General features: G+C 39.9%; 2 protein-coding genes across 2 annotated transcripts; both read left to right on the plus strand.

Annotated features, from left to right (window-relative positions):
* Positions 1 to 3,547: 3,547 nt before the first annotated feature.
* On the plus strand, positions 3,548 to 8,480 carry LOC133575963 (isotocin-neurophysin IT 1-like). Its single transcript, XM_061928918.1, has 3 exons — positions 3,548 to 3,784; positions 5,293 to 5,497; positions 8,193 to 8,480. Exons 1-3 carry the CDS (start codon positions 3,665 to 3,667, stop codon positions 8,336 to 8,338), a joined length of 471 nt encoding a protein of 156 aa, XP_061784902.1. The 5' UTR covers positions 3,548 to 3,664; the 3' UTR covers positions 8,339 to 8,480.
* Positions 8,481 to 21,605: 13,125 nt separating this feature from the next.
* LOC133575893 (fatty acid-binding protein, liver-type-like) lies at positions 21,606 to 24,170 on the plus strand. Its single transcript, XM_061928799.1, has 4 exons — positions 21,606 to 21,747; positions 21,806 to 21,978; positions 23,919 to 24,011; positions 24,085 to 24,170. Exons 1-4 carry the CDS (start codon positions 21,681 to 21,683, stop codon positions 24,133 to 24,135), a joined length of 384 nt encoding a protein of 127 aa, XP_061784783.1. The 5' UTR covers positions 21,606 to 21,680; the 3' UTR covers positions 24,136 to 24,170.
* Positions 24,171 to 25,154: the final 984 nt, after the last annotated feature.

Genomic DNA, 25,154 nt, shown 5'->3' on the forward strand with positions numbered 1-25,154 from the left:
ACAGTGTCTTGGCTGAATGAGCAGGTATCGGACACCTCTGTATCCTTGGACGCATCCTCACTCATCCATGCAGACTGGACACTGGCCGAGAGTTAGTGGGCGGCCGAGGGTGGAGTCGGCTCTCTTGGTTGCTTTGTTGGGTCTGCTCCTGTCTCTGGCCATGTTTCTACCACCCCAGCAAACGATGGCGTGGAACACCGCAGAGGCCACCACAGTGATAATGTTTTATTTTTTTTATTTTTGTTGTTGTTGTTTTTACTTTTGTAGCGGTATGTAGAAATGGCTGGTTGCATCAGCTCTGCTTTTTTAATGTCTTTAATGTCCTTTGAGTTCTTTGATGTTTCCCTCTTACACACATGCTTATGTGTACTATGACTATGAGTTTCTTTCCCTTGGGCTTAGTCTGGACCCCCTCTCCAGGGGCCCAGGCTTAGACCAAAAAAAATGTTCTCACCCCCCCAAGAGTTTACCTGTTTCTCACCTTTTTTGTAAAGCTCTCAGCGTTTTTGTAATCGTCAGCGATCCTGTTCTGTCTCCCTGTAATGTTTGTCTGCTCTTGAATGGGATTTTGCTGAAAATCTTAATTTCCCCTCAGGGATTAATAAAGTGCTTCTGATTCTGATTCTGATTCTGAAAACAACAAAATAAAAATCCAAGTTTTTTTCTAATCAAATTAACTGATTTAATTACCGCATTTTTCGGAGTATAAGTCGCTCCAGAGTATAAGTCGCACTGGCCAAAAATGCATTATAAAGAAGGAAAAAAAAACATATATAAGTCGCACTGTAGTATAAGTCGCATTTTTGGGGGAAATTTATTTGATAAAACCCAACACCAAGAATAGACATTTGAAAGGCAATTTAAAATAAATAAAGAATAGTGAACAACAGGCTGAATAAGTGTACGTTATATGAGGCATAAATAACCAACTGAGAACGTGCCTGGTATGTTAACGTAACATATTATGGTAAGAGTCATTCAAATAACTATAACATATAGAACATGCTATACGTTTACCAAACAATCTGTCACTCCTAATCGCTAAATCCCATGAAATCTTATACGTCTAGTCTATTACGTGAATGAGCTAAATAATATTATTTGATATTTTACGGTAATGTGTTAATAATTTCACACATAAGTCGCTCCTGAGCATAAGTCGCACTATGAAAAAAACTGCGACTTATAATCCGAAAAATACGGTAATTAAGTGCTGCAAATCTAGAACCAATGTTGTAATAGTGCATGGTAAGGAGCAGACTGCTTAGTCAGCATTAATGCGGCTGATGAGTTCATGGCTGTCAACAGTACGACAGGTGTAGTAATAAGCAGGAGTTTAACACAAACAGCTAAGTAGTGCAACCGAGATTTGAAAGCACATGCGGATGCGGTACATCAGGGGTGTCCAAACTCATTTTAGATCGAGGGCCACATGGAGAAAAATCTACTCCCAAGTGGGCCGGACTGGTAAAATCACGGCACGATAAAGACAAAAAAAGAACAAGCACATTCTGAAAATGTACAAATCATAATGTTGTTGGTTTTTTTTTTTACAATTACCTGTTGCGGTTAATAGTATACATACTTTATTTGTCGTTATTTATATTTTCTGAATAAATTATGTGATAATGTTCATCAGTCAACTCATTGGTGTTCATTTTCAATCTAGTAGGATTAAAAAAATGATATCAAAATCAAACTTCAGTATGTTATTTATGTAGTTTGATCATTTTCCTCGACTGATGTATTAACATCATGTGGTTTATTTTGTACATATGTAGCATAGTAGAATTGCTATTGCGACATCTAGTGGACACATTTAGAACAGCTGTTTTTCTTTAAAAAATTTCAGGTTCATTTTTATACTTAGCAAACTCACCCCGCGGGCCAGATAGAACCTGTTCACGGGGCCAATTTGGCCCTCAGGCCGTACGTTTGATAGCCCTGGGGTAGATAAAGCTGCTGGATGCTGACCATACACTATTGTTGAATCTCAGTAAAACTAAAATAATGCTATTTTGTAACAGTAGAAGAGAAAGTCAAACACAAATACAAGTAGACGGAATAGAAATTGAAAGAGTAAATGAAACCAAATTTCTAGGTATAATGATTGATGATAAATTTAACTGGAAATCTCACCTAAAAAATATACAACATAAAGTAGCAAGAAACACGTCAATAATGAATAAAGCAAAACATGTTCTAGACCAAAAATCACTTCATATTCTCTACTGCTCTCTAGTGTTACCATATCTGAGTTACTGTGTAGAAATATGGGGAAATAATTACAAAAGTACACTTCATTCACTAACGGTGTTACAAAAAAGATCAGTTAGAATAACACATAATGTTGGATACAGAGAACATACAAATCCTTTATTTATTGAATCAAAGATACTGAAATTCCACGACATATTGAATTTGCAAAAAGCTAAAATTATACACAAAGCAAACTATAACCTGCTACCCAAAAATATACAACAATTATTCTCAAAAAGAGGAGAAATATAATCTTAGAGAAAAATGTAATTTAAAACATTTGTACGCACGTACAACACTTAAGACCTTCAGTATATCAGTTTGTGGAATTAAATTATGGAATGGATTAAGCAAAGCAATCAAACAATGTACTAATATGATCCACTTCAAGAAACTCTTCAAACTTAAAGTGTTTACAAAGTACAAAGAAGAAGAACCATGATAAACATTCTGAATGTATTCATCCATCCATTCTTTCATTCTCAAAATAATCTAACTTATCTCATCATATGAAATATAACTTACTTCACCAATTATTATTTATTTATTTATTTTTATTGTGATTACTTACGGAGTATATTGTGAATAAATTGCAAACAGGAAGTGAACAAAAGTTTTAGCAACTGTTATGTAAAAGAAAAGGGGTAGGATTAAATAAGCTCTGCTTCTTCCTACTCCTTTTCGAACATGTTGAAAAGAGAAAGTGGAAATTGGGACGTAACATGTTGTATGCATGCATGTTCGAAATAAACTCCAACTCCAACTCAAACACACGCTATCTTGTGACGTTAATGAAAGCTCTCAGCGTTTTTTTTGCTTTTGTCAACCATACACTCAGCTACTAAACGGACCTTAATTTAAAAAATACATTAATTGTAACATTTACAGTATATATTTTGCTAACAACAAAAGTGTACCTTCGGGAATTAAAACTTCAAGTCCCTTCCATACGTTGAAACCCAAGACACAAAGATGCATGCTATTAAAGGGGCTAAAGAACCTTGACAGTTCCTCCCCTGCCATCCTACGTGATTATTAAAATGATTTCCCCTGCTGTACTCCGCAGCTTCTGTATAATGTCACCTTGTTGACCTCTCTGGCTTCCTGCCGTGTCGAACATGCACAGTCACACACGCCGATGATTGGCGAGGCAAATGGGGCGCTGCCCTTTGACCTGCTCGGCGGTCAGCTCCATCACCGAGCGACTCATTATAGAGCTTTAAGTGGCTTTTGGGTTTCAGTGGCACTCCTAAAAAGAAGTCGGGGAAGTATATATAAGACATTTCAGCACCACCTAAAGCGTCGCAGTCGTACTAGGAGAACTCTTTTAGCTTCAAGCCCAAACTTCCAGTTTTCAATATTTAACACTTAACAATTCCTTTTTCTACTCCTATTTTCAGCAAAGATGAGTGCATCAGCCGTGTCCATGTGCCTCTTTTTCCTCCTGTCTGTATGCTCAGCGTGCTACATCTCCAACTGTCCCATCGGCGGGAAAAGATCCATCATGGACGCACCCCAGCGCAAGGTGAGCTTTTAAGCATGCTCAAAAATGTTTTCTGTGTCCTCCAGGCTAAACGTATTAACAGGTAGAAAACATCTACAACTAAAGTCCTTCAGGACTTTGATGTTTTTACTGCTCTATTTTGATGTGAAGTCGGTCAGAGTGAAATTTAAGGTAAAGCATGATTTCTAACGTGAGAGACTGCAAACGCCTGCAGCGAGTGATAAAGACTGCTGTGTAGATCAGTGTTTTTCAACCTTTTTTTGAACCAAGGCACATTTTTTGCGTTGAAAAAATCCGGAGGCACGCCACCAGCAGAAATCATTAAAAATTAAACTCAGTTGACAGTAAAAAGTCGTTGCCGCAATTGTTGGATATGACTTTAAACCATGACCGAGCAGGCATCACTATAGCTCTTGTCTCAAAGTAGGTGTACTGTCACGACCTGTCACATCATGCCGTGACTTATTTGGAGTTTTTTGCTGTTTTCCTGTGCGTAGTGTTTTAGTTCTTGTCTTGTGCTCCTATTTTGGTGGCTTTTTCTCTTTTTTTTGTTTTTTACCTGTAGCGGTTTCATGTCTTCCTTTGAGCGATATTTCCCGCATCTACATTGTTTTAGCAATCAAGAATATTTCAGTTATTTTTCTCCTTCTTTGTGGGGACATGGTACATTGTGGACGCCGTCTTTGCTCCACAGTAAGTCTTTGCTGTCGTCCAGCATTCCGGTTTTTGTTTACTTTGTAGCCAGTCCAATTTTAGTTTTGTTCTGCATAGCCTTTCCTAAGCTTCAATGCCTTTTGTTAATTTTTAGTTTAAGCATTAGATACATTTTGACCTGCACGCCGCCTCCCGCTGTTCCCGACATCTACAAAGCAATTAGCTACCAGCTGCCACCTACTGATATGGAAGAGTATTACACGGTTACTCTGCCCAGCTCTAGACAGCACCGACACTCAACAACAACACATAATTTGCAGACTCTAATTACTGGTTTGCAAAAGATACTTTTAACCCAAATGGGTAAAATTAGATAATTTCCCACGGCACACCAGACTGTATCTCAGCACAGTGGTTGAAAAACACTGCAGAGCACCGACTTCCGCAGAGTCCAGAGGAGAGCTGCCTCCATCCTTAAAGACTCCCCCTATTCCCAACACAGACTCTTCCCATTTCTGTCCTCCAGCCGGAGGTACAGAAGTGTGAAATGCAGGCGTTTCAGACTTAAAAACTCATTCTTTCTTTACAGCTGATAGGATTTTACAATGAACAAACAATAAATGACAATGACTGGACCTTCCATGTTTACATCTAAACTGAACATAAATAATTGTGCAGCCTCCTTTTGCGCTACTTTTGTAATTTATAAATATTGTGAACTGTTTTTAATTTTTTTCTAATGTACTTTTAATTAATTTTTTTAATTAAAATGTGCACCACCTGGCATTTTCTAAGGACCGCAAGTAAGAATTTAATGGTTTTCACTATGAAATGACAGTAAACTTTGAATTGAATTCAATTGTGTTCGCTTCCAGTGTATGTCATGTGGCCCCGGGGATAGGGGGCGCTGTTTCGGCCCCAACATCTGCTGCGGCGAAGGCTTTGGCTGTTTGTTAGGCTCTCCGGAAACAGCCCACTGCCTGGATGAGAACTACCTGCTCACTCCATGCCAGGCGGGAGGCAAACCCTGCGGATCCGAGGGTGGACGCTGCGCCGCTTTAGGACTCTGCTGCGACGCAGGTATGTAGTTAATCATACATTTGCACTTCCAGGTTTGCTTACAAATTTAAAATTTGAAATTGGTATTTTTATATTTTTGGTGCCTTGTTTTACAAGTGCCCCAACTAACGAGTATTTTGAGAAACGTGCTGTCTCTCTGCTAATTATAATACTTTAAAGGTGAACTGCACTTAGATTTGGAATTTTGCCTATCATTAACAATCCCTAAGTAAGACAAAAACACATACGTATTTCTTGTTTTATGCATTCTAATTTGTAATATATGGCAAGTACATGGTGGCTAACAATGCAGCTAATGAAGGGTTGTAATTGGTGGTTAAATCACCAAAAATGATTCCCGGGCGCGGCCACCGCTGCTGCTCACTGCTCCCCTCACCTCCCAGGGGCTGAACAAGGGGATGGGTCAAATGCAGAGAATAATTTCACCACACCTCGTGTGTGTGTGACAATCATTGGTACTTTACTTTAATGGGCGTACACTATTCCGCCATATAAGCTCTCTAAAAACATCCAAAAACCGCCAACAATACGCCATTATATTAACAAAGTATTAGCAATATTATTATTTATTAGCGTTAAGGCAGACAAAATATGATCACAGATAGATAACCAGTGTATGCAGCTATTGACATGCAGTGCTAAGCTGCTGAATCGCCTCTAAATTGGTAAAAGTTTGTTCCAGATTATAAATCATGCCTCTCACCTGGATAGTGGCATGGCGTGGTGGGTAGAGCAGCCGTGCCAGAAACTTGAGCTTTGCCCCCAGTGCCGCTTACACTGGTGATTAGAATGATGGGTGGTGGTCGTCAGAGGGAACGTAGGTGCAAATTGGCAGCCATGCTTCCGTCAGTCTACCCCAGGTCAGCTGTGGCTACAAATGTAGTTTACCACCACCAGTTGGAGTGAATGATGGGTTCTCACTTCTCTTTGAGTGTCTCGAAAAGCGCTATATAAATCTAATCCATTATTATTATTATAGTAGAAGGATGTGGCCATAAACAGTTAACTGTTAACTTTGACATCCAACTTATACCCGGAGATGGCGAGAAAGACTCAAAAAAACTTGTTTGCGGAACCTTTTTTTCTGTACCTGCTGGAGGATTAGAATTAATTCTTCATCTAAACGGGAATATATGAACATCCCCTCAGTTTGCATTAATGTGAGAGCAGACATTGTACAGTAAGTGATTGGAATTTCTTGTTTAGCACTTAGAAATATTGCTGGACGATGCTGAGTGTGGGGCAGCACGGTGAAACAGGGGTAATACGAAGGTCCTGGGTTCGATCCTCGGCGTCCTTCTGTGTAGAGTTTGCATGTTCTCTGTGGGTGTTCCGGCTTCCTCCCACCTCCAAAGACATGCACCTGGGTATGGGTTGATTGGCGACACTAAATTGGCCCTAGTGTGTGAATGTGAGTGTGAATGTTGTCTGTCTATCTGTTTTGGCCCTGCGATGAGGTGGCGACTTGTCCAGGGTGTACGCCGCCTTCCGCCTGAGTGCAGCTGGGATAAGGGACAAGGGGTAGAGGATGGATGGATGCTGAGTGTTGTTTAATACACATGTTCTAAAACTCTTAGCTCACCTTCCTTACATTCTCGGATCTGATTTGCTCGGCGATCAAATGTTTAAAAAAAATATTTCAAACCCCACAACGTTGCCCAAATATTATGTAGACGGCAAGGAAGTGTTTTAAATGGAGATTAAAATCATAATATAACCCCTCTTAACTGACTCTGACAGTGACAGGTTGCAGCTTGCTCAAAGTTACATTTTTCAAACCACAAAATACAAGAAAAACACCACAGGCATCCCAAACTTTTTGGCACCTAAGACCGTCACACTGCAAAAAGTCAGTGTTCAAAAACAAGAAAAAAAAATACAAAAATGAGGGGTATTTTATTTGAACTAAGCAAAATTATCTGCCAATAGAACAAGAACATTTGGCTTGTCAAGACATTCCAAAACAAGTTAAATTAGCTAACCTCAATGAACCCCAAAATACCTTAAAATAGGTATATTCTCACTAATAACAAGTGCACTTTTCTTGGTAGAAAAAAAAGAGACCTTTTTGCTCAATATGTTGAAAAATGTTATTAAATTAAGTAAATGCTAGTGCCATTATCTTGACATAATCATGATTTTTTTGTTCATGCTTGAATTAAGAAATTATTACTTTAAAAAAGCAGTTTTATACTTGTGAGTGTTGATGACGCAGCTTTGCATCAGTTGATATTCTCGTTTCAACTCAATATAGGTCATCAAATCTCAGCAACAAGCTGTAATATCTTACTGAGATCATTTAGGACCAAAACCCTTAAAACAAGTAAAACACCCTAACATAAAATCTGCTTAGTGAGAAGAATGATCTTATCAGACAGAAAATAAGCAAATATCACCCTTATTTGAGATATTTAATCGTACTTAGATTTCAGTTTTTGCAGTGCAGTTTGATGGTTTTCTTTCCTGTGTTGGGGCTCATTTCATGTACCTAATACTGTGGCCACCGGGCATTATTGTAGCTTCATTTGTATGAAAGTTAAGAAGACACTTTCCAGTTTGTGTAAAGAAGCAATCAACCCTGTGAACTCCATTGAATGCTCTTGTGGTAAAGAAGACTACATAAAAGGCTCATATACCCTGATAAGAAGACACGATGATAGCACTTTCTCCAAAGACTACTTTTTCCTTTTCGCAGAGAGCTGCACCGCAGACCAGGCATGCCTCATGGAGGAGGAGGCAGACGACCAAGTGGGCCAATACGACGGCGGCGACCCGAGTGACATCATTCTGAGACTCCTTCATCTGGCCGCTCACGCTTCCCCTCATCGAGGCTCCCAATGAGACCACGCCGAGGAGGTGGAGGGACGCGTTAGAGCTTTAGTGCATTTTACTAGTTAGTGTCTGTCGGTATATTTTTATTTATCAAAATGAGGATGGTAATGAGAGTCATCCAGCTTTCTTGCATGTTGAAATAAAATGTTGACTGAGTAAAAAGGTTTTGGTCCTAAATCCCTTTTTTGTCATGGAAAAGAATGACTCAGCACAAGCTTATCAGACTACATTGTGACACAAATCAACATTCATCTTTATCGCTCATCTCTGGGTTAGCAATATCACAGCCCTGTTCCTCCAGCGATTAGTGCTCACCTTTGATCCATTTTTTAGGGATGTGCCGATTGATACTCATCAGTATCGACGTGCTTTCTTGAAAAAGTATGTGATCGCCATTGCCGATTAATGCATTTTAATGGCAATCCCTAATGTTGATCCCCTCTGGTTGATATTGTATTTATTTGTATTCCCCTGGTGTCAAGACTTGATCCTTGGGGTTTGTTTTTCCGGAAGGCAATGGAAAATTGGCGCGGGCAAGACGTGAGTGTGAGTACATGTTTAATGTTTAAACTCAAAAAGCTCGAAAAGGTATAAACAACTTGGCTATGAAAACAAAAGGCGCGCACAAAGGCGGAAAACTATGAACAAGAAACAAAAACTTACTTGGCATGGAACTGTGAACATGACATGAAGAAGAGTGATCATAAAGTGTGCAGAGCATAAATATGATGTCGCCAGGCTGACCAACAGAAAATGAAAAGCTTAAATAACACAGACATGATTAACAACAGATGCGTGACTCAAAACGGGAAACAGGTGCGTGACATGACAGGTGAAAAACTAATGGGTTGCTATGGAAACAAAACAAGGGAGTGAACACCCAGGAACTAAGAAAGTGTCCAAAAAACAAACAGCACATGGCCAAACAAAAACATGATCAACACAGACATGACACAGTGTGCAGCTGTTACCCTAAGCAGTATCATTAATCAAGTACCATTGTCACTGGAGGACGTGGCTAAACATGTTAAGCACTGAGAGCCAGCAGGAGCACACTGCAAAAAGTCAGTGTTCAAAAACAAGGGGAAAAAATACAAAAATGAGCGGAATTTTATTTGAACTAAGCAAAATTATCTGCCAATAGAACAAGAAAATTCGGCTTGTCAAGACTTTCCAAAACAAGTAAAATTAGCTAACCTCAATTAACCCAAAAAATACCTTAAAATAAGTACATTCTCACTAATACCAAGTGCACTTTTCTTGGTAGAAAAAAAATAAGAGACCTTTTTGCTCAATATGTGGAAAAATATTCTTAAAGGCCTACTGAAATGTGATTTTCTTATTTAAACGGGGATAGCAGGTCCATTCTATGTGTCATACTTGATCATTTCGCGATATTGCCATATTTTTGCTGAAAGGATTTAGTAGAGAACATCGACGATAAAGTTCGCAACTTTTGGTCGCTGATAAAAAAGCCTTGCCTGTACAGGAAGTAGCAGACGAGTAGCGTGACGTCACAGGTTGTGGAGCTCCTCACATCTGCACATTGTTTACAATCATGGCCACCAGCAGAGAGAGCGATTCGGACCGAGAAAGCGACGATTTCCCCATTAATTTGAGCGAGGATGATAGATTTGTGGATGAGGAAAGTGAGAGTGAAGGACTAAAGGGCAGTGGGAGCGATTCAGATAGGGAAGATGCTGTGAGAGGCGGGTGGGACCTGATATTCAGCTGGGAATGACTAAAACAGTAAATAAACACAAGACATATATATACTCTATTAGCCACAACACAACCAGGCTTATATTTAATATGCCACAAATTAATCCTGCATAACAAACACCTCCCCCCTCCCGTCCATATAACCCGCCAATACAACTCAAACACCTGCACAACACACTCAATCCCACAGCCCAAAGTACCGTTCACCTCCACAAAGTTCATACAGCACATATATTTCCCCAAAGTTACGTACGTGACATGCACATAGCGGCACGCACGTACGGGCAAGCGATCAAATGTTTGGAAGCCGCAGCTGCATGCGTACTCACGGTACCGTGTCTGCGCATCCAACTCAAAGTCCTCCTGGTAAGAGTCTCTGTTGTCCCAGTTCTCCACAGGCCAATGGTAAAGCTTGACTGTCATCTTTCGGGAATGTAAACAATGAAACACCGGCTGTGTTTGTGTTGCTGCAGTCGGCCGCAATACACCGCTTCCCACCTACAGCTTTCTTCTTTGCTGTCTCCATTGTTCATTGAACAAATTGCAAAAGATTCACCAACACAGATGTCCAGAATACTGTGGAATTTTGCGATGAAAACAGACAACTTAATAGCTGGCCACCATGCTGTCCCAAAATGTCCTCTACAATCCGTGACGTCACGCGCTGACGTCATCATACCGAGACGTTTTCAGCAGGATATTTCACACGAAATTTAAAATTGCACTATAGTAAGCTAACCCGGCCGTATTGGCATGTGTTGTAATGTTAAGATTTCATCATTGATGTATAAACTATCAGACTGCGTGGTCGGTAGTAGTGGGTTTCAGTAGGCCTTTAAATTAAGTAAATGCTAGTGCCATTATCTTGACATAATGATATGCGCTCGGCATCATGATTTTTTTTTTCATGCTTGAAGTAAGAAATTAATACTTTCAAAAAGTAGTTTTATAATTTTGAGTGTTGATGACACAGCTTTGCAACAGTTGATATTCTAGTTTCAAGCAATATAGGTCATAAAATCTCAACAACAAGCTGTAGTATCTTACTGAGATAATTTAGGACCAAAACCCATAAAACATGTAAAACACTCTAACATAAAATCTGCTTAGTGAGAAGAAGTGTCTTATCAGATAGAAAATAAGCAAATATCACCCTTATTTGAGATATTCAATCTTACTTACATTTCAGTTTTTGCAGTGCAAGCATGCTCGTAGCTAAGCTGGCCGCTATGCTGGCTAAAACAACAGAAAAAATAAATGCTTGGTAAAGTTTATGGAGTCTAGGGAGAGGATATTATAACAACAACTGTTGGTGTGTCAGCATTGTCACAGTCAGTACATGACATTATTCTCTCAAAATAATGTATTGAAGTGAATTCATTAACTCATATCATGTTTTGCTTATGGTAAAGATTTGTATCCACCTTGGAGAAGGCAAACCACCAAGTTTCATTAAATAGTGGTATTTCAGTTTGAGCACATGTTAAGATAAGGTCCCTTAGTTTGTTATTCGCAGGTGGATTGGATCACTTCTCAGAGGAAAATAGGCTCTAATTCGGACTTCGGAATGCAAAGGTGATAGCCGTATCCTCATACTTGCCAACCTTGAGACCTCCAAATTCGGGAGATTTGGAGGAGGAGGGGTGTTGAGGTGGGCAGGGTCGGGGTGGGCGGGGCCGGGGCGGGGTTAAGAGGAGGAGTATATTTATAGCTAGAATTAACTGAAATTTAAGTATTTCTTATATATATATATATATATATATATATATATATATATATATATATATATATATATATATATATATATATATATATATATATATATATATATATATATATATATATATAAGAAATACTTAAATATATATATAATATAATATATATATATATATATAAGAAATACTTAAATTACTGTGGTTCGGCCTCTCCAGTTTAGGAGTGCCTCATTTTTTGGACTTAACCTCCTCCAGGTACTCCAGTCCTGAATAATGATGCTCGCTTGTAATAAAGCAACTTTTTGTTCAGCAAAGCGTCTCCGACGTCTCTTTTGATCCAGCCGCACTGCCGTGTCGCCCTTCTGCCCGGGAGAAGGTGACAAGACCAGAAATACACTTCAGTATTTATTGTGTTAGCTGATGTTTACAAATTCAAAGAATAAGTCCCTAGACACAGGAGGACTTTTAGAGCAAAAATATTTCAATGAGTAATACATAGTTTTTAATTGTGCTTAATTATTTTCTACTATTGACTTTGTTTGTGAATAAGGAATCAGCTCAAATATTTTACTGATATTGTTCAACTGTGAGTGGCGCTCACCATACAACGTTTTTACAGTTATTCCATGTGATCGGTATATTGCTATCTTCCGATCTCGCTTTACCGATCTCATTTGGCAGCATTAATCCCTGATGGGAACATCCCTATTAATAGTAAATCTTACAAAATGTTCAAAACCCAAAACCAGTGAAATTGGCAGGTTGTGTAATTTGTAAATAAAAACAGAATACAACGATTTGCAAAACCTTTTCAACTTATATTCAATTGAATAGACTGCAAAGACAAGATATTTAATGTTCAAACTGAGAATTTTTTTTTTTTTTTTTTTTGCAAATAATCATTAACTTAGAATTTAATGGCAGCAACACATTGCAAAAAAAGTTGACCCAGGGGCATTTTTATCACTGTGTTACATGGCCTTTCCTTTTAACAACACTCATTTTTTGAAGCTTTTCAGGTGGAATTTTTCCCATTCTTGCTTGATGTACAGCTTAAGTTGTTCAACAGTCCGGGGTCTCCTTTGTGGTATTTTAGGCTTCATATTGCGCCTCACATTTTCAATGGGAGACAGGTCTGGACTACAGGCAGGCCAGTCTAGTACCCGCACTCTTTTACTATGAAGCCACGCTGTTGTAACACGTGGCTTGGCATTGTCTTGCTGAAATAAGCAGGGGCGTCCATGGTAACGTTGCTTGGATGGCAACATATGTTGCTCCAAAACCTGTACGTACCTTTCAGCATTAATGGTGCCTTCACAGATGTGTAAGTTACCCATGCCTTGGGCACTAATACACCCCCATACCATCACAGATGCTGGCTTTTCAACTTTGCGCCTATAACAATCCGGATGGTTCTTTTCCTCTTTGTTCCGGAGGACACAACATCTACAGTTTCCAAAAACAATTTGAAATGTGGACTCGTCAGACAACAGAACTCTTTTCCACTTTGCATCAGTCCATCTTAGATGAGCTCAGGCCCAGCGAAGCCGGCAGCGTTTCTGGGTGTTGTTGATAAACGGTTTTCACTTTGCATAGTAGAGTTTTAACCTGCACTTACAGATGTAGCGACAAACTGTAGTTCCTGACAGTGGTTTTCTGAAGTGTTCCTGAACCCATGTGGGGATATCCTTTACACACTGATGTCGCTTTTTGATTGCCTGAGGGATCGAAGGTCCGTAATATCGTCGCTTACGTGCAGTGATTTCTCCAAATTCTCTGAACCTTTTGATGATATTACGGATCGTAGATGGTGAAATCCCTAAATTATTTGCAACAGCTCGTTGAGAAATGTTGTTCTTAAACTGTTCGACAATTTGCTCACACATTTGTTCACAAAGTGGTGACCCTCGCACCATCCTTGTTTGTGAATGACTCAGCATTTCATGGAAGCTGCTTTTATACCCAATCATGGCACCCACATGTTCCCAATAAGCCTGTTCACCTGTGGGATGTTGCAAATAAGTGTTTGATTAACATTCCTCAACTTTCTCATTCTTTTTTGCCACTTGTGCCAGCTTTTTTGAAACATGTCGCAGGCATCAAATTCCAAACGAGCTAATATTTGCCAAAAATAACTGAGTTTTCCTGCTCGAACGTTAAGTATCTTGTCTTTGTAGTGCATTCAATTGAATATAGGTTGAAAAGGATTTGCAAATCATTGTATTCTGTTTTTATTTACCATTTAAACAACGTGCCAACTTCACTGGTTTTGGGTTTTATAAATGCAAATATTGGCATATATGGTGCAGACCTGTAAACACAGTGTGAAATGTTTATAGGAGATAAATGACTTAGTGTGATTGAATCATGCTGTGTGACAAAGGGAGTGCCGCTTATCTTCATTAGTAGTGATTGTCAGAGTGCAGAGTTCACACAACTGCATGTTATACTCCTATTATTTATGTTAGGTATTTGCTTTAAAGCACAATAGAGGACAGAGCAGTAGTTTTCCCAAATGTGAGCATGGTGAGCCTTACCTCAGGGTAAATAATACAGTTGTGTCCTGTACTCCCTAAAAAAACAGATTTTCCAGAGGGTATTTTTAGAACATTTTACCTAAAAATTCATCCAGATTTGACTTTGATATATTTGATATATATACGCCTCCTAATGTCTTCAGGCCCCTCCTGGAAAAAAAAAAAAATACAGTTGAGTCATCCATTCATTTTCCATACCGGTTGTCCGCATCTGGGTCATGGGTAAGCTGGGGCCAATCCTAGTGGACTATGGGTGAGAGGCAGGCTACACCATGGACGAGTCACCAGCCAATCGCAGGGTACATTGAGACAAATAATCATTCACATCTATTGGAGTTTCAAATTAGCCCAATGTGCATATTTCTGGAATGTGGGAGGATGCCTGACAATGTGGGAAAAATGTCATGAAGAACAAGCACACTCCACGCAAATGGAGATTGGAATCCTCAATTTCTTGACTGTGCAGCCAACATGCTCAAGAAAGATAAATCAATTTATCAATAAAAAGATAAACAATGACAAAAAAAAGCATTTTTATTAGCTATGATGAACAGACATAACAAATCATTTTGAAAGTTTTGCCTGATAAAAAAATTAAGCAAATGTCTTTGCGTAACCTTTTGACTTGGTAAATGAGCAGAGAAATGCCTGGCAATAATTCATCCATCCATCCATTTTTTAAAAAAAAAATTTTTGACACCACCATAAGACCTTCTGGAGGAAAGTTCTGTGATCAGATGAAAAACAAAAATTGAGCTGTTTGGCCACAATACCCAGCAATATGTTTGGAGAAGAAAAGGCGAGGCCTTTAATCCCAGGAACACCAATCCTACCATCAAGCATGGTGGTGGTAGTATTATGCTCTGGGCCTGTTTTGCTGCCAATGGAACTGGTGCTTTAAATGGGACAATAAAAAAGGAGGATTACCTCCAAATTCTTCAGGACAACCTAAAATCATCAGCCCGGAGGTTGGGTCTTGGGCGCAGTTGGATGTGTTCCAACAGGACAATGACACCAAACACATGTCAAAAGTGGTAAAGGAATGGCTAAATCAGGCTAGAAATAAGGTTTCAGAATGGCCGTCCCAAAGTCCTGACTTAAACGTGTGGACAATGCTGAAGAAACAAGTCCATGTCAGAAAACCAACAAATTTAGCTGATCTACACCAATTTTGTCAAGAGGAGTGGTCAAAAATTCAACCAGAAGCTTGCCAGAAGCTTGTGGATGGCTACCAAAAGCGCCTTATTGCAGTGAAATTTGTTAGGTACTAATCGTAAATATGAAAACATTGGTATTTTTAAAGTACACTATATTGCCAAAAGTATTTGGCCACCCATCCAAATGATCAGAATCAGGTGTCCTAATCAATAAATGTAAATAAATAAATAAATCACTTGGCCCGGCCACAGGTGTATAAAATCAAGCACTTAGGCATGGACACTGTTTCTACAAACATTTGTGAAAGAATGGGCCGCTCTCAGGAGCTCAGTGATTTCCAGCGTGGAACTGTCATAGGATGCCACCTGTGCAACTAATCCAGTCGTGAAATTTCTGATGAACGAGTCCGGGTTTGGGGGTTGCCAGGAGAACGGTACATTTCGGACTGCATTGTGCCGAGTGTGAAATTTGGTGGAGGAGGAATTATGGTGTAGGGTTGCTTTTCAGAAGTTGGGCTTGGCCCCTTACTTCCAGTGAAAGGAACTTTGAATGCTCCAGGATACCAAAACATTTTGGATAATTCCATGCTCCCAACCTTGTGGGAACAGTTTGGAGCGGGCCCCTTCTTCTTCCAACATGACTGTGCACCAGTGCACACAGCAAGGTCCATAAAGACATGAATGACCGAGTCTGGTGTGGATGAACTTGACTGGCCTGCACAGAGTCCTGATCTGAACCCGATAGAACACCTTTGGGATAAATTTGAACGGCGACTGAGAGCCAGGCCTTCTCCACCAACATCAGTGTGTGACCTCACCAACGCGCTTTTGGAAGAATGGTGGAAAATGTCTGTAAACACACTCCGCAACCTTGTGGACAGCCTTACCAGAAGAATTGAAGCTGTAATAGCTGCAAAGCATCATATTGAACCCTGTGGGTTAGGATGGGATGGCACTTCAAGTTTATATGTGAGTCAAGGCACTGTTTTTATTAGTATGTGATAAGGCCTTTTATACTTTGTTTTGTTTGTTTTATGTACTGTATGTGATTGTATGTCCTTGAAAATGTTCATCAAAACCGCAGCAATTTTTGATACCGGTTTTGTATTAGATTTAATTCAATTGTGCAGGCATGTGTACCTAATTCTTCACTACGCCGGTTCACCGTGCGTGACTACTCGCTGACTGCTCGCTGTTTCGAAAAAGCTAAGTATCGTTCTATTTGTGTGCTTTTAAATTGTTCTGCAGCTTTCTTTATTACTTTCTCAACATATTTAGTAGTACTATTTAACTTGCAAATCACCCGATCTCTGTCTCTCCACCCCTCCCGCAGCTAGCTAGCAGCTAGCTGCTAAGCTAACGAAGCTAGCGCGGAGAAAGGCGTCGCCGGGCGCCGGTCAGAAGGAGTCTACTCCTGCACACCGTGACCAGGACTTCTCGGAAGACAGCAGGAACTTCACTCGGTGACAGAAAACACCGTGAGTATGGCTTCCTGCGCGTCTTGCACCTTACTCACGGAGAGGCTGGCTCTGCTAGAGGGCCGTGTCCGCCAGTTAGAGCAGAGTAATCTCGTAACTTTAGATGTTGCGGACACATCTGCTAGCGTTAGCTGTAGCGAGCTAACTAGCCCAGCCTGTAGCAGTCCTAAGCGGCCTACAAGCTACGGTGTACCGGTTGAGACGCATAATAGATTTAGCTCTTTAGCTAGTCCTACACCCCAGTCTACCGGGCACCACACCTTAGTCATAGGGGACTCCATCACCCGAAACATAAAGCTTAGCAAACCAGCCACAATTAAGTGCATCCCGGGGGCCCGAGCACCTGACATAGAGGCTAATCTTAGGGAGCTAACTCGCAACAGGCCTAGTAAACACGTACGACAGGCTAATCGCACCACTAGTTATGCGAATATAGTTGTACACGTTGGCTCCAATGACACTAGAATGAGACAGTCAGAGATTACAAAGAGAAACATAGCCAGGACTTGTGATCTCGCTAGAAAGATGTCCAGGCATCGAGTAATTGTCTCTGGCCCCCTGCCTGCGAGAGGCAATGATGAGAGATATAGCAGATTAGTCTCGCTTAACAAGTGGCTGGCCAGCTTCTGTAGACAACAGGGACTAACGTTTATTGATAATTGGCCCTCTTTCTGGGGCAAACCAGGCTTGCTGATGAGGGACGGCCTTCACCCTAACCAGGAAGGCGCCATCATCCTGTCTAAGAATATAGACTACTGTTTAAGTCACATTTGACTAACTACACTAGAGCAAGCCCGGTCACAGGCAATTACAGAGCCTGCTAGTCCGGGTGAGGAGTCAGTTAAGCTAGAACTAGCCAGCGCCAGGCTGGATAATTCCTGTACGCATAGCAATTTTCTTAGAATAACACACAACTCACATAATGTGTTTTCTGTTGTGAATGTGTCCGGGGTAGATATGCATTCTACTGAGGTGGCAAATCATGATGCGTTCAGTCGATCGCAGCATCAAGCAAACAATCTGAAAATTCCCGTCGTATCAATTCCTAGATATGGTCGAAACTATTTAAAGTGCACTACGTATAATAAACGCAACATTATTAATATTTCTACTACGGATAATTTAAACAAAAAATCGTCAAAACAGCCCAATACTTATAATATGGGCTTTTTAAACATAAGATCATTGTCTCCCAAAACGTTATTAGTTAATGAGGTCATTAGAGACAACAATCTTAACGTCATTGGTCTTAGCGAAACCTGGCTCAAACCAGACGAATTTTTTGCGCTAAATGAGGCATCTCCTCCTAACTATACGAATGCGCATATTGCCCGTCCCCTTAAAAGGGGTGGGGGGGTCGCACTAATATACAATGAAAACTTTAACCTTACCCCTAACCTAAATAATAAATACAAATCGTTTGAGGTGCTTACTATGAGGTCTGTCGCACCGCTGCCTCTCGATATGGCTGTTATCTACCGCCCCCCAGGGCCCTACTCGGACTTTATTAATGAATTCTCAGAGTTCGTTGCTGATCTAGTGACGCACGCAGACAATATAATCATAATGGGGGACTTTAATATCCATATGAATACCCCATCGGACCCTCAGTGCGTGGCGCTCCAGACTATAATTGATAGCTGTGGTCTTACACAAATAATAAATGAACCTACGCATCGCAACGGCAATACGATAGATCTAGTGCTGGTCAGGGGTGTCACCACCTCCAAAGTTATGGTACTCCCGTATACTAAAGTAATGTCCGATCATTACCTTATAAAATTCGAAGTTCTGACTCATTGTCAACAAACTAATAATAATAATAACTGCTATAGCAGCCGCAACATTAATGCCGCCACAACGATGACTCTTGCTGACCTACTGCCTTCGGTAATGGCACCATTCCCAAATTATGTCGGCTCTATTGATAACCTCACTAACAACTTTGACAATGCCCTGCGCAAAACCATTGATAGTATAGCACCGCTAAAACAAAAAAGGGCCCCTAAAAGGCGCACCCCATGGTTTACAGAGGAAACCAGAGCTCATAAATTATCATGTAGAAAGTTGGAACGCAAATGGCGCGCGACCAAGCTTGAGGTTTTCCATCAAGCATGGAGTGATAGTTTAATATCGTATAAACGCATGCTTACCTTAGCTAAAGCTAAATATTACTCAAATCTCATCCGCCTCAACAAAAACGACCCTAAATTTTTGTTTAGTACAGTAGCATCGCTAACCCAACAAGGGACTCCTCCCAATAGCTCCACCCACTCGGCAGATGACTTTATGAATTTCTTTAATAAGAAAATTGAACTCATTAGAAAGGAGATTAAAGACAACGCATCCCAGCTACAACTGGGTTCTATGAACACAGATACAACTGTATCTACGACGGATACTGCAATACAAAATAGTCTCTCTCTTTTTGATGAAATAACATTAGAGGAACTATTACAGCGTGTAAGTGGGATAAAACAAACAACATGTTTACTTGACCCACTTCCTGGGAAACTTATCAAGGAGCTTTTTGTATTATTAGGTCCATCAGTGCTAAATATTATAAACTTATCACTTTCCTCTGGCACTGTTCCCCTAGCATTCAAGAAAGCGGTTATTCATCCTCTGCTCAAAAGACCTAACCTTGATCCTGACCTCATGGTAAACTACCGACCGGTGTCCCACCTTCCCTTTATTTCGAAAATCCTCGAAAAAATTGTCGCACAGCAGCTAAATGAACACTTAGTGTCTAACAATCTCTGTGAACCTTTTCAATCCGGTTTCAGGGCAAATCACTCTACGGAGACAGCCCTCGCAAAAATGACTAATGATCTACTGCTAACGATGGATTCTGATGCGTCATCTATGTTGCTGCTTCTTGATCTTAGCGCTGCTTTCGATACCGTCGATCATAATATTTTATTAGAGCGTATCAAAACACGTATTGGTATGTCAGACTTAGCTTTGTCGTGGTTTAACTCTTATCTTACTGACAGGATGCAATGCGTCTCCCATAATAATGTGACCTCGGACTATGTTAAGGTAACGTGCGGAGTTCCTCAGGGTTCGGTTCTTGGCCCTGCACTCTTTAGTATTTACATGCTGCCGCTAGGCGACATCATACGCAAATACGGTGTTAGCTTTCATTGTTATGCTGATGACACCCAACTCTACATGCCCCTAAAGCTGACCAACACGCCGGATTGTAGTCAGCTGGAGGCGTGTCTTAATGAAATTAAACAATGGATGTCCGCTAACTTCTTGCAACTCAACGCCAAGAAAACGGAAATGCTGATTATCGGTCCTGCTAAACATCGACATTTATTTAATAATACCACCTTAACATTTGACAACCAAACAATTACACAAAGCGACTCAGTAAAGAATCTGGGTATTATCTTCGACCCAACTCTCTCGTTTGAATCACACATTAAGAGTGTTACTAAAACGGCCTTCTTTCATCTCCGTAATATCGCTAAAATTCGTTCTATTTTATCCACTAGCGACGCTGAGATCATTATTCATGCGTTCGTTACGTCTCGTCTCGACTACTGTAACGTATTATTTTCGGGTCTCCCTATGTCTAGCATTAAAAAATTACAGTTGGTACAAAATGCGGCTGCTAGACTTTTGACAAGAACAAGAAAGTTTGATCATATTACGCCTATACTGGCTCACCTGCACTGGCTTCCTGTGCACTTAAGAAGTGACTTTAAGGTTTTACTACTTACGTATAAAATACTACACGGTCTAGCTCCGTCCTATCTTGTCGATTGCATTGTACCATATGTCCCGGCAAGAAATCTGCGTTCAAAGAACTCCGGCTTATTAGTGATTCCCAGAGCCCAAAAAAAGTCTGCGGGCTATAGAGCGTTTTCTATTCGGGCTCCAGTACTATGGAATGCCCTCCCGGTAACAATTAGAGATGCTACCTCAGTAGAAGCATTTAAGTCCCATCTTAAAACTCATTTGTATACTCTAGCCTTTAAATAGCCCCCCTGTTAGACCAGTTGATCTGCCGTTTCTTTTCTTTTCTCCTCTGCTCCCCTTTTCCTTGAGGGGGGGGGGGCACAGGTCCGGTGGCCATGGATGAAGTGCTGGCTGTCCAGAGTCGGGACCCGGGGTGGACCGCTCGCCTGTGCATCGGCTGGGAACATCTCTGCGCTGCTGACCCGTCTCCGCTCGGGATGGTGTCCTGCTGGCCCCACTATGGACTGGACTCTTACTATTATGTTGGATCCACTATGGACTGGACTCTCACAATATTATGTCAGACCCACTCGACATCCATTGCTTTCGGTCTCCCCTAGAGGGGGGGGGTTACCCACATATGCGGTCCTCTCCAAGGTTTCTCATAGTCATTCACATCGACGTCCCACTGGGGTGAGTTTTTCCTTGCCCGTATGTGGGCTTTGTACCGAGGATGTCGTTGTGGCTTGTGCAGCCCTTTGAGACACTTGTGATTTAGGGCTATATAAATAAAGATTGATTGATTGATTGATTAATGTTAGGGCCAGTGAGACCATTAAGTTTAAGTGCACTTAAACTATTATTTCCTAAAAAATGGAATTCAGGCGTAGCAAAACGTCACTCTCTGTGTTTCATCATCGTCCCTTATCTACTCCAGGTGGGAGTAATTATTTAATTAGATACACCTGGAGTTAATGATTGCCACGGCCTGACGGTGAGAGTATAAAAGATAACACACGGTCCGGTGTCTCTTCACCTTCACTTGTGATACCATGTCCTTCTCTGGAAAATTTCAGCTGGAGTCTCAGGAGAACTTTGAGCCTTTTATGAAGGCCATTGGTAAGATGTTTGTGTGTCTGTGTCAAGTCACGGATGTGTAACTGTTTTCTGCTCCCAGGTGTCCCTGATGAGCTCATCCAGAAAGGCAAAGACCTCAAGAGCGTCTCTGAGATCGAGGAGAACGGCGGCGTCTTTAAAGTGACTGTCACTACAGGCTCCAATGTCCTTGTCAACTCTTTTACCATCGGACAGGAGGCCGAGTTGAATACCATCACTGGGGAGAAGGTCAAGGTAAGGCTTAGAAGAATTGCATGTGTTCAATTGTGCTAGAGATCAGCAGCACTGAGAACTAATTGTTTTTTTACTTTATGCAAACTAGTGGAATAAATGCAACCAAATGGGTTTGACAATTGACAATTTTACCTTTTTTAAAACACAAATTGGTTTATTTCAAAGATCAAGCTCTTACTGCGATAAATTGCAAGTTAGCAAATTTACTGCAAATGAACAAACTTTTTTTAATTTTAATTTTTTTGCTAAGAATTTGTGCCTAATCAACAAAATAACTTGCAACATTTTGACTAATTGACAGAGAAATTGATCCCTGATCCTTCGTAGAACGCTTCTGCACTAAAACATTGTCATTGAGTGCAGATTTTATATAGTGCTCAGTAGGGATGTCCGATAATGGCTTTTTGCCGATATCCGATATTCCGATATTGTCCAACTCTTTAATTACCGATACATACAGTCGTGGAATTAACACATTATTATGCCTAATTTGGACAACCAGGTATGGTGAAGATAAAGTTCTTTAAAAAAAATAAAAAATAAACAAATTTAAAACATTTTCTTGAATAAAGTAAAACAATATAAAAACAGTTACATAGAAACTAGTAATTAATGAAAATGAGTCAAATTAACTGTTAAAGGTTAGTACTATTAGTGGACCAGCAGCACGCACAATCATGTGTGCTTACGGACTGTATCCCTTGCAGACTGTATTGATATATATTGATATATAATGTAGGAACCAGAATATTAATAACAGAAACAACAATTTTGTGTGACTGAGGGAGGTTTTTTGGGTCGGTGCACTAATTGTAAGTGTATCTTGTGTTTTATGTTTATTTAATTTAAAAAAAAAAAAAACAATGCCGATATTACATTTTAAAGCATTTATCGAGATTAACATCTCTAAATGCAAGCTAGCAAATTTACTGAAAATGAATTTTTTTTTTTTTTTTTTTTCGCCAAGAATTTGTGCCTAATCAACAAAATAGTTTGCAACATTTTGACTGAGAAATTGATCCCTGATCCTTCGGAGAACGCTTCTTCGCTAAAACATTATCATTGAGTGCAGATTTTATGTAGTGTTGTAACGATACCAATATTTTGGTACCGGTACTAAAATTATTTTGATACTTTTCTAAATAAAGGGACCACAACAATTGTATTGGCTTTATTTTAACAAAAATCTTAGGCTACATTAAATGTGTCTTATTGCAGTTAAGTCCTTAAATAAAATAGTGAACATACAATACAACTTGTCTTTTATTAAACAAAGGCTCCTATTTAGTCTGACGTATGCAGTAACATATTGTCATTTTCCATTGTAGTATTTTTGTCAACATTAAGGACAAGCTGTAAAAATTAGTTTACTTGTTCATTTGCTGTTAATATCTGCTTACTTTCTCTTGTTCTGTCTCCAATTCTGTTAAAATGTAATGACTTATTCTTCTGTTTGATACTTTAAATTAGTTTTGGGAGGACCGGTACTTTTCTGAGGCGATAGTATCGAAAATTATTCATTAGTATCGCGGTACTATACTAATACCTGTGTACCTTACAACCCTAGTGCTCAGTAGACTTAGACTTCCTATTGTCATTCAAATTTGAACTTTACAGTACAAATAAGAACATTTCGTTGTAGTGCAGATCTAAACAAATTTACTGTACAGATTAATATATTGCACTTTTGCATATGCATCCACGCTTATTGATTTGTTATATTGTCTTTATATTCCAGCAAGTTCATTTGTTTTGGGGGGGAATTGAGGGGATTATTATGATGCGTTCAAGAGTCTTTTTGCCTGAGGGAAGAAACTGTTACAGAACCTGGAGGTTCTGTTGCGGAACCTCTTTCTAGAGTCCAGCAGTGAAAACAGTCCTTGGTGGTTTTAATATTTAAAGTTAATTTTGGTTTCCATGTGTTGCATTTCTGTATAAAGGCGGTGGTTCAGCGTGAAGGCAACAAGCTGAAAGTTTCCTTGAAGGGAATTGTCTCAGTCACGGAATTGGTGGATGCAAACACACTTGTCAATGTGAGTATAGTACATTTTAAGACTATTCCAAGAGGTTATTGCATCACATTTACTTTTACCATTCTCCTTTCAGACCATGACACTCGGTGACGTTGTGTACAAGAGGACGAACAAACGTATATAAGTCTGCACATGGCATAATAAAAGTGTAAAGGCAAACATTTGTTTGTTTTTTTGGGGGGGGGGGAGTAGGGTAAAATGAGTAAAGTTTTAGCATTGCAGCAGTTTGTCTTTTGTAGCTGGTGCTTCTGTTATAACTCGTTAGCACTTCTGTAGCTCGTTTCAATTAAGTGGTTAATTTTTTTCTTTTGTTTTGTATGTGTAATCATTGAATTGTTGCTAGCTTGCAAAACTCCAATAATGCACCAGACAATGGTGGCTTTCTGAGGATCAAAATTTGTCAAAGCTCCTGTACAGTCAAGGGCCTTAAACTACGGCCTGCTGCCAGCATCCACAACCTGGCTTGTAGGTTTTTATTTTTAGACTGTCCTGTCCAGCTGCTCAGTCATATTGTTTGTATACATGTTACATATTTTATCAAATGTGGTGAATATTTAATGGACCACAATGGAAACCAGCCTTTTGGCTTTTTGTGCCATCCATTTATTTGCCTTTTTAAAGCATTTCATGGATTAAATGTTTTAAGATGTCAAACTTCTAAATCACTCAATGTAGATTCGCTTTACAAAAGTGTGGGATACTTTTTGCCTTTAAATGTATTAAATGTTTGGATATATTTAGTATTTACTGGGGGGCAGAGGACAGAATTTGTGTGTGTATCAGTGACATGCAGTCACTAGAGGCAGAGCCTCACCTGCAATCATGGGGGGGAAAAAAATTGAATTGTTAAATGTATCCAGTGATTATACCATAGTTATTTTCCATTTAACTTCACCAGTTAGATTTTTTTTTTTTTTATTCAAAATCGCTGAATTTTCACATTTGCCGTTCAAATACTGAGAAGAGACGGTGCGGTGATCAGCAGCCAGTTGAGGCACGTCACTCAGTTGTGCCTCACCATGGATTGCGGACTCGGCTAACTGCTGGCCTGCTGTGCAGTGAGACCGTATTGCTATATGAATTATACATTTCCATAGTTTAGTTAGCTGAGGTATATAATGTACAGTGTATTTTGTCAACTGT

Source organism: Nerophis lumbriciformis, linkage group LG33, assembly GCF_033978685.3.
Source record: "Nerophis lumbriciformis linkage group LG33, RoL_Nlum_v2.1, whole genome shotgun sequence".
Taxonomy (NCBI): Eukaryota; Metazoa; Chordata; class Actinopteri; order Syngnathiformes; family Syngnathidae; genus Nerophis; species Nerophis lumbriciformis.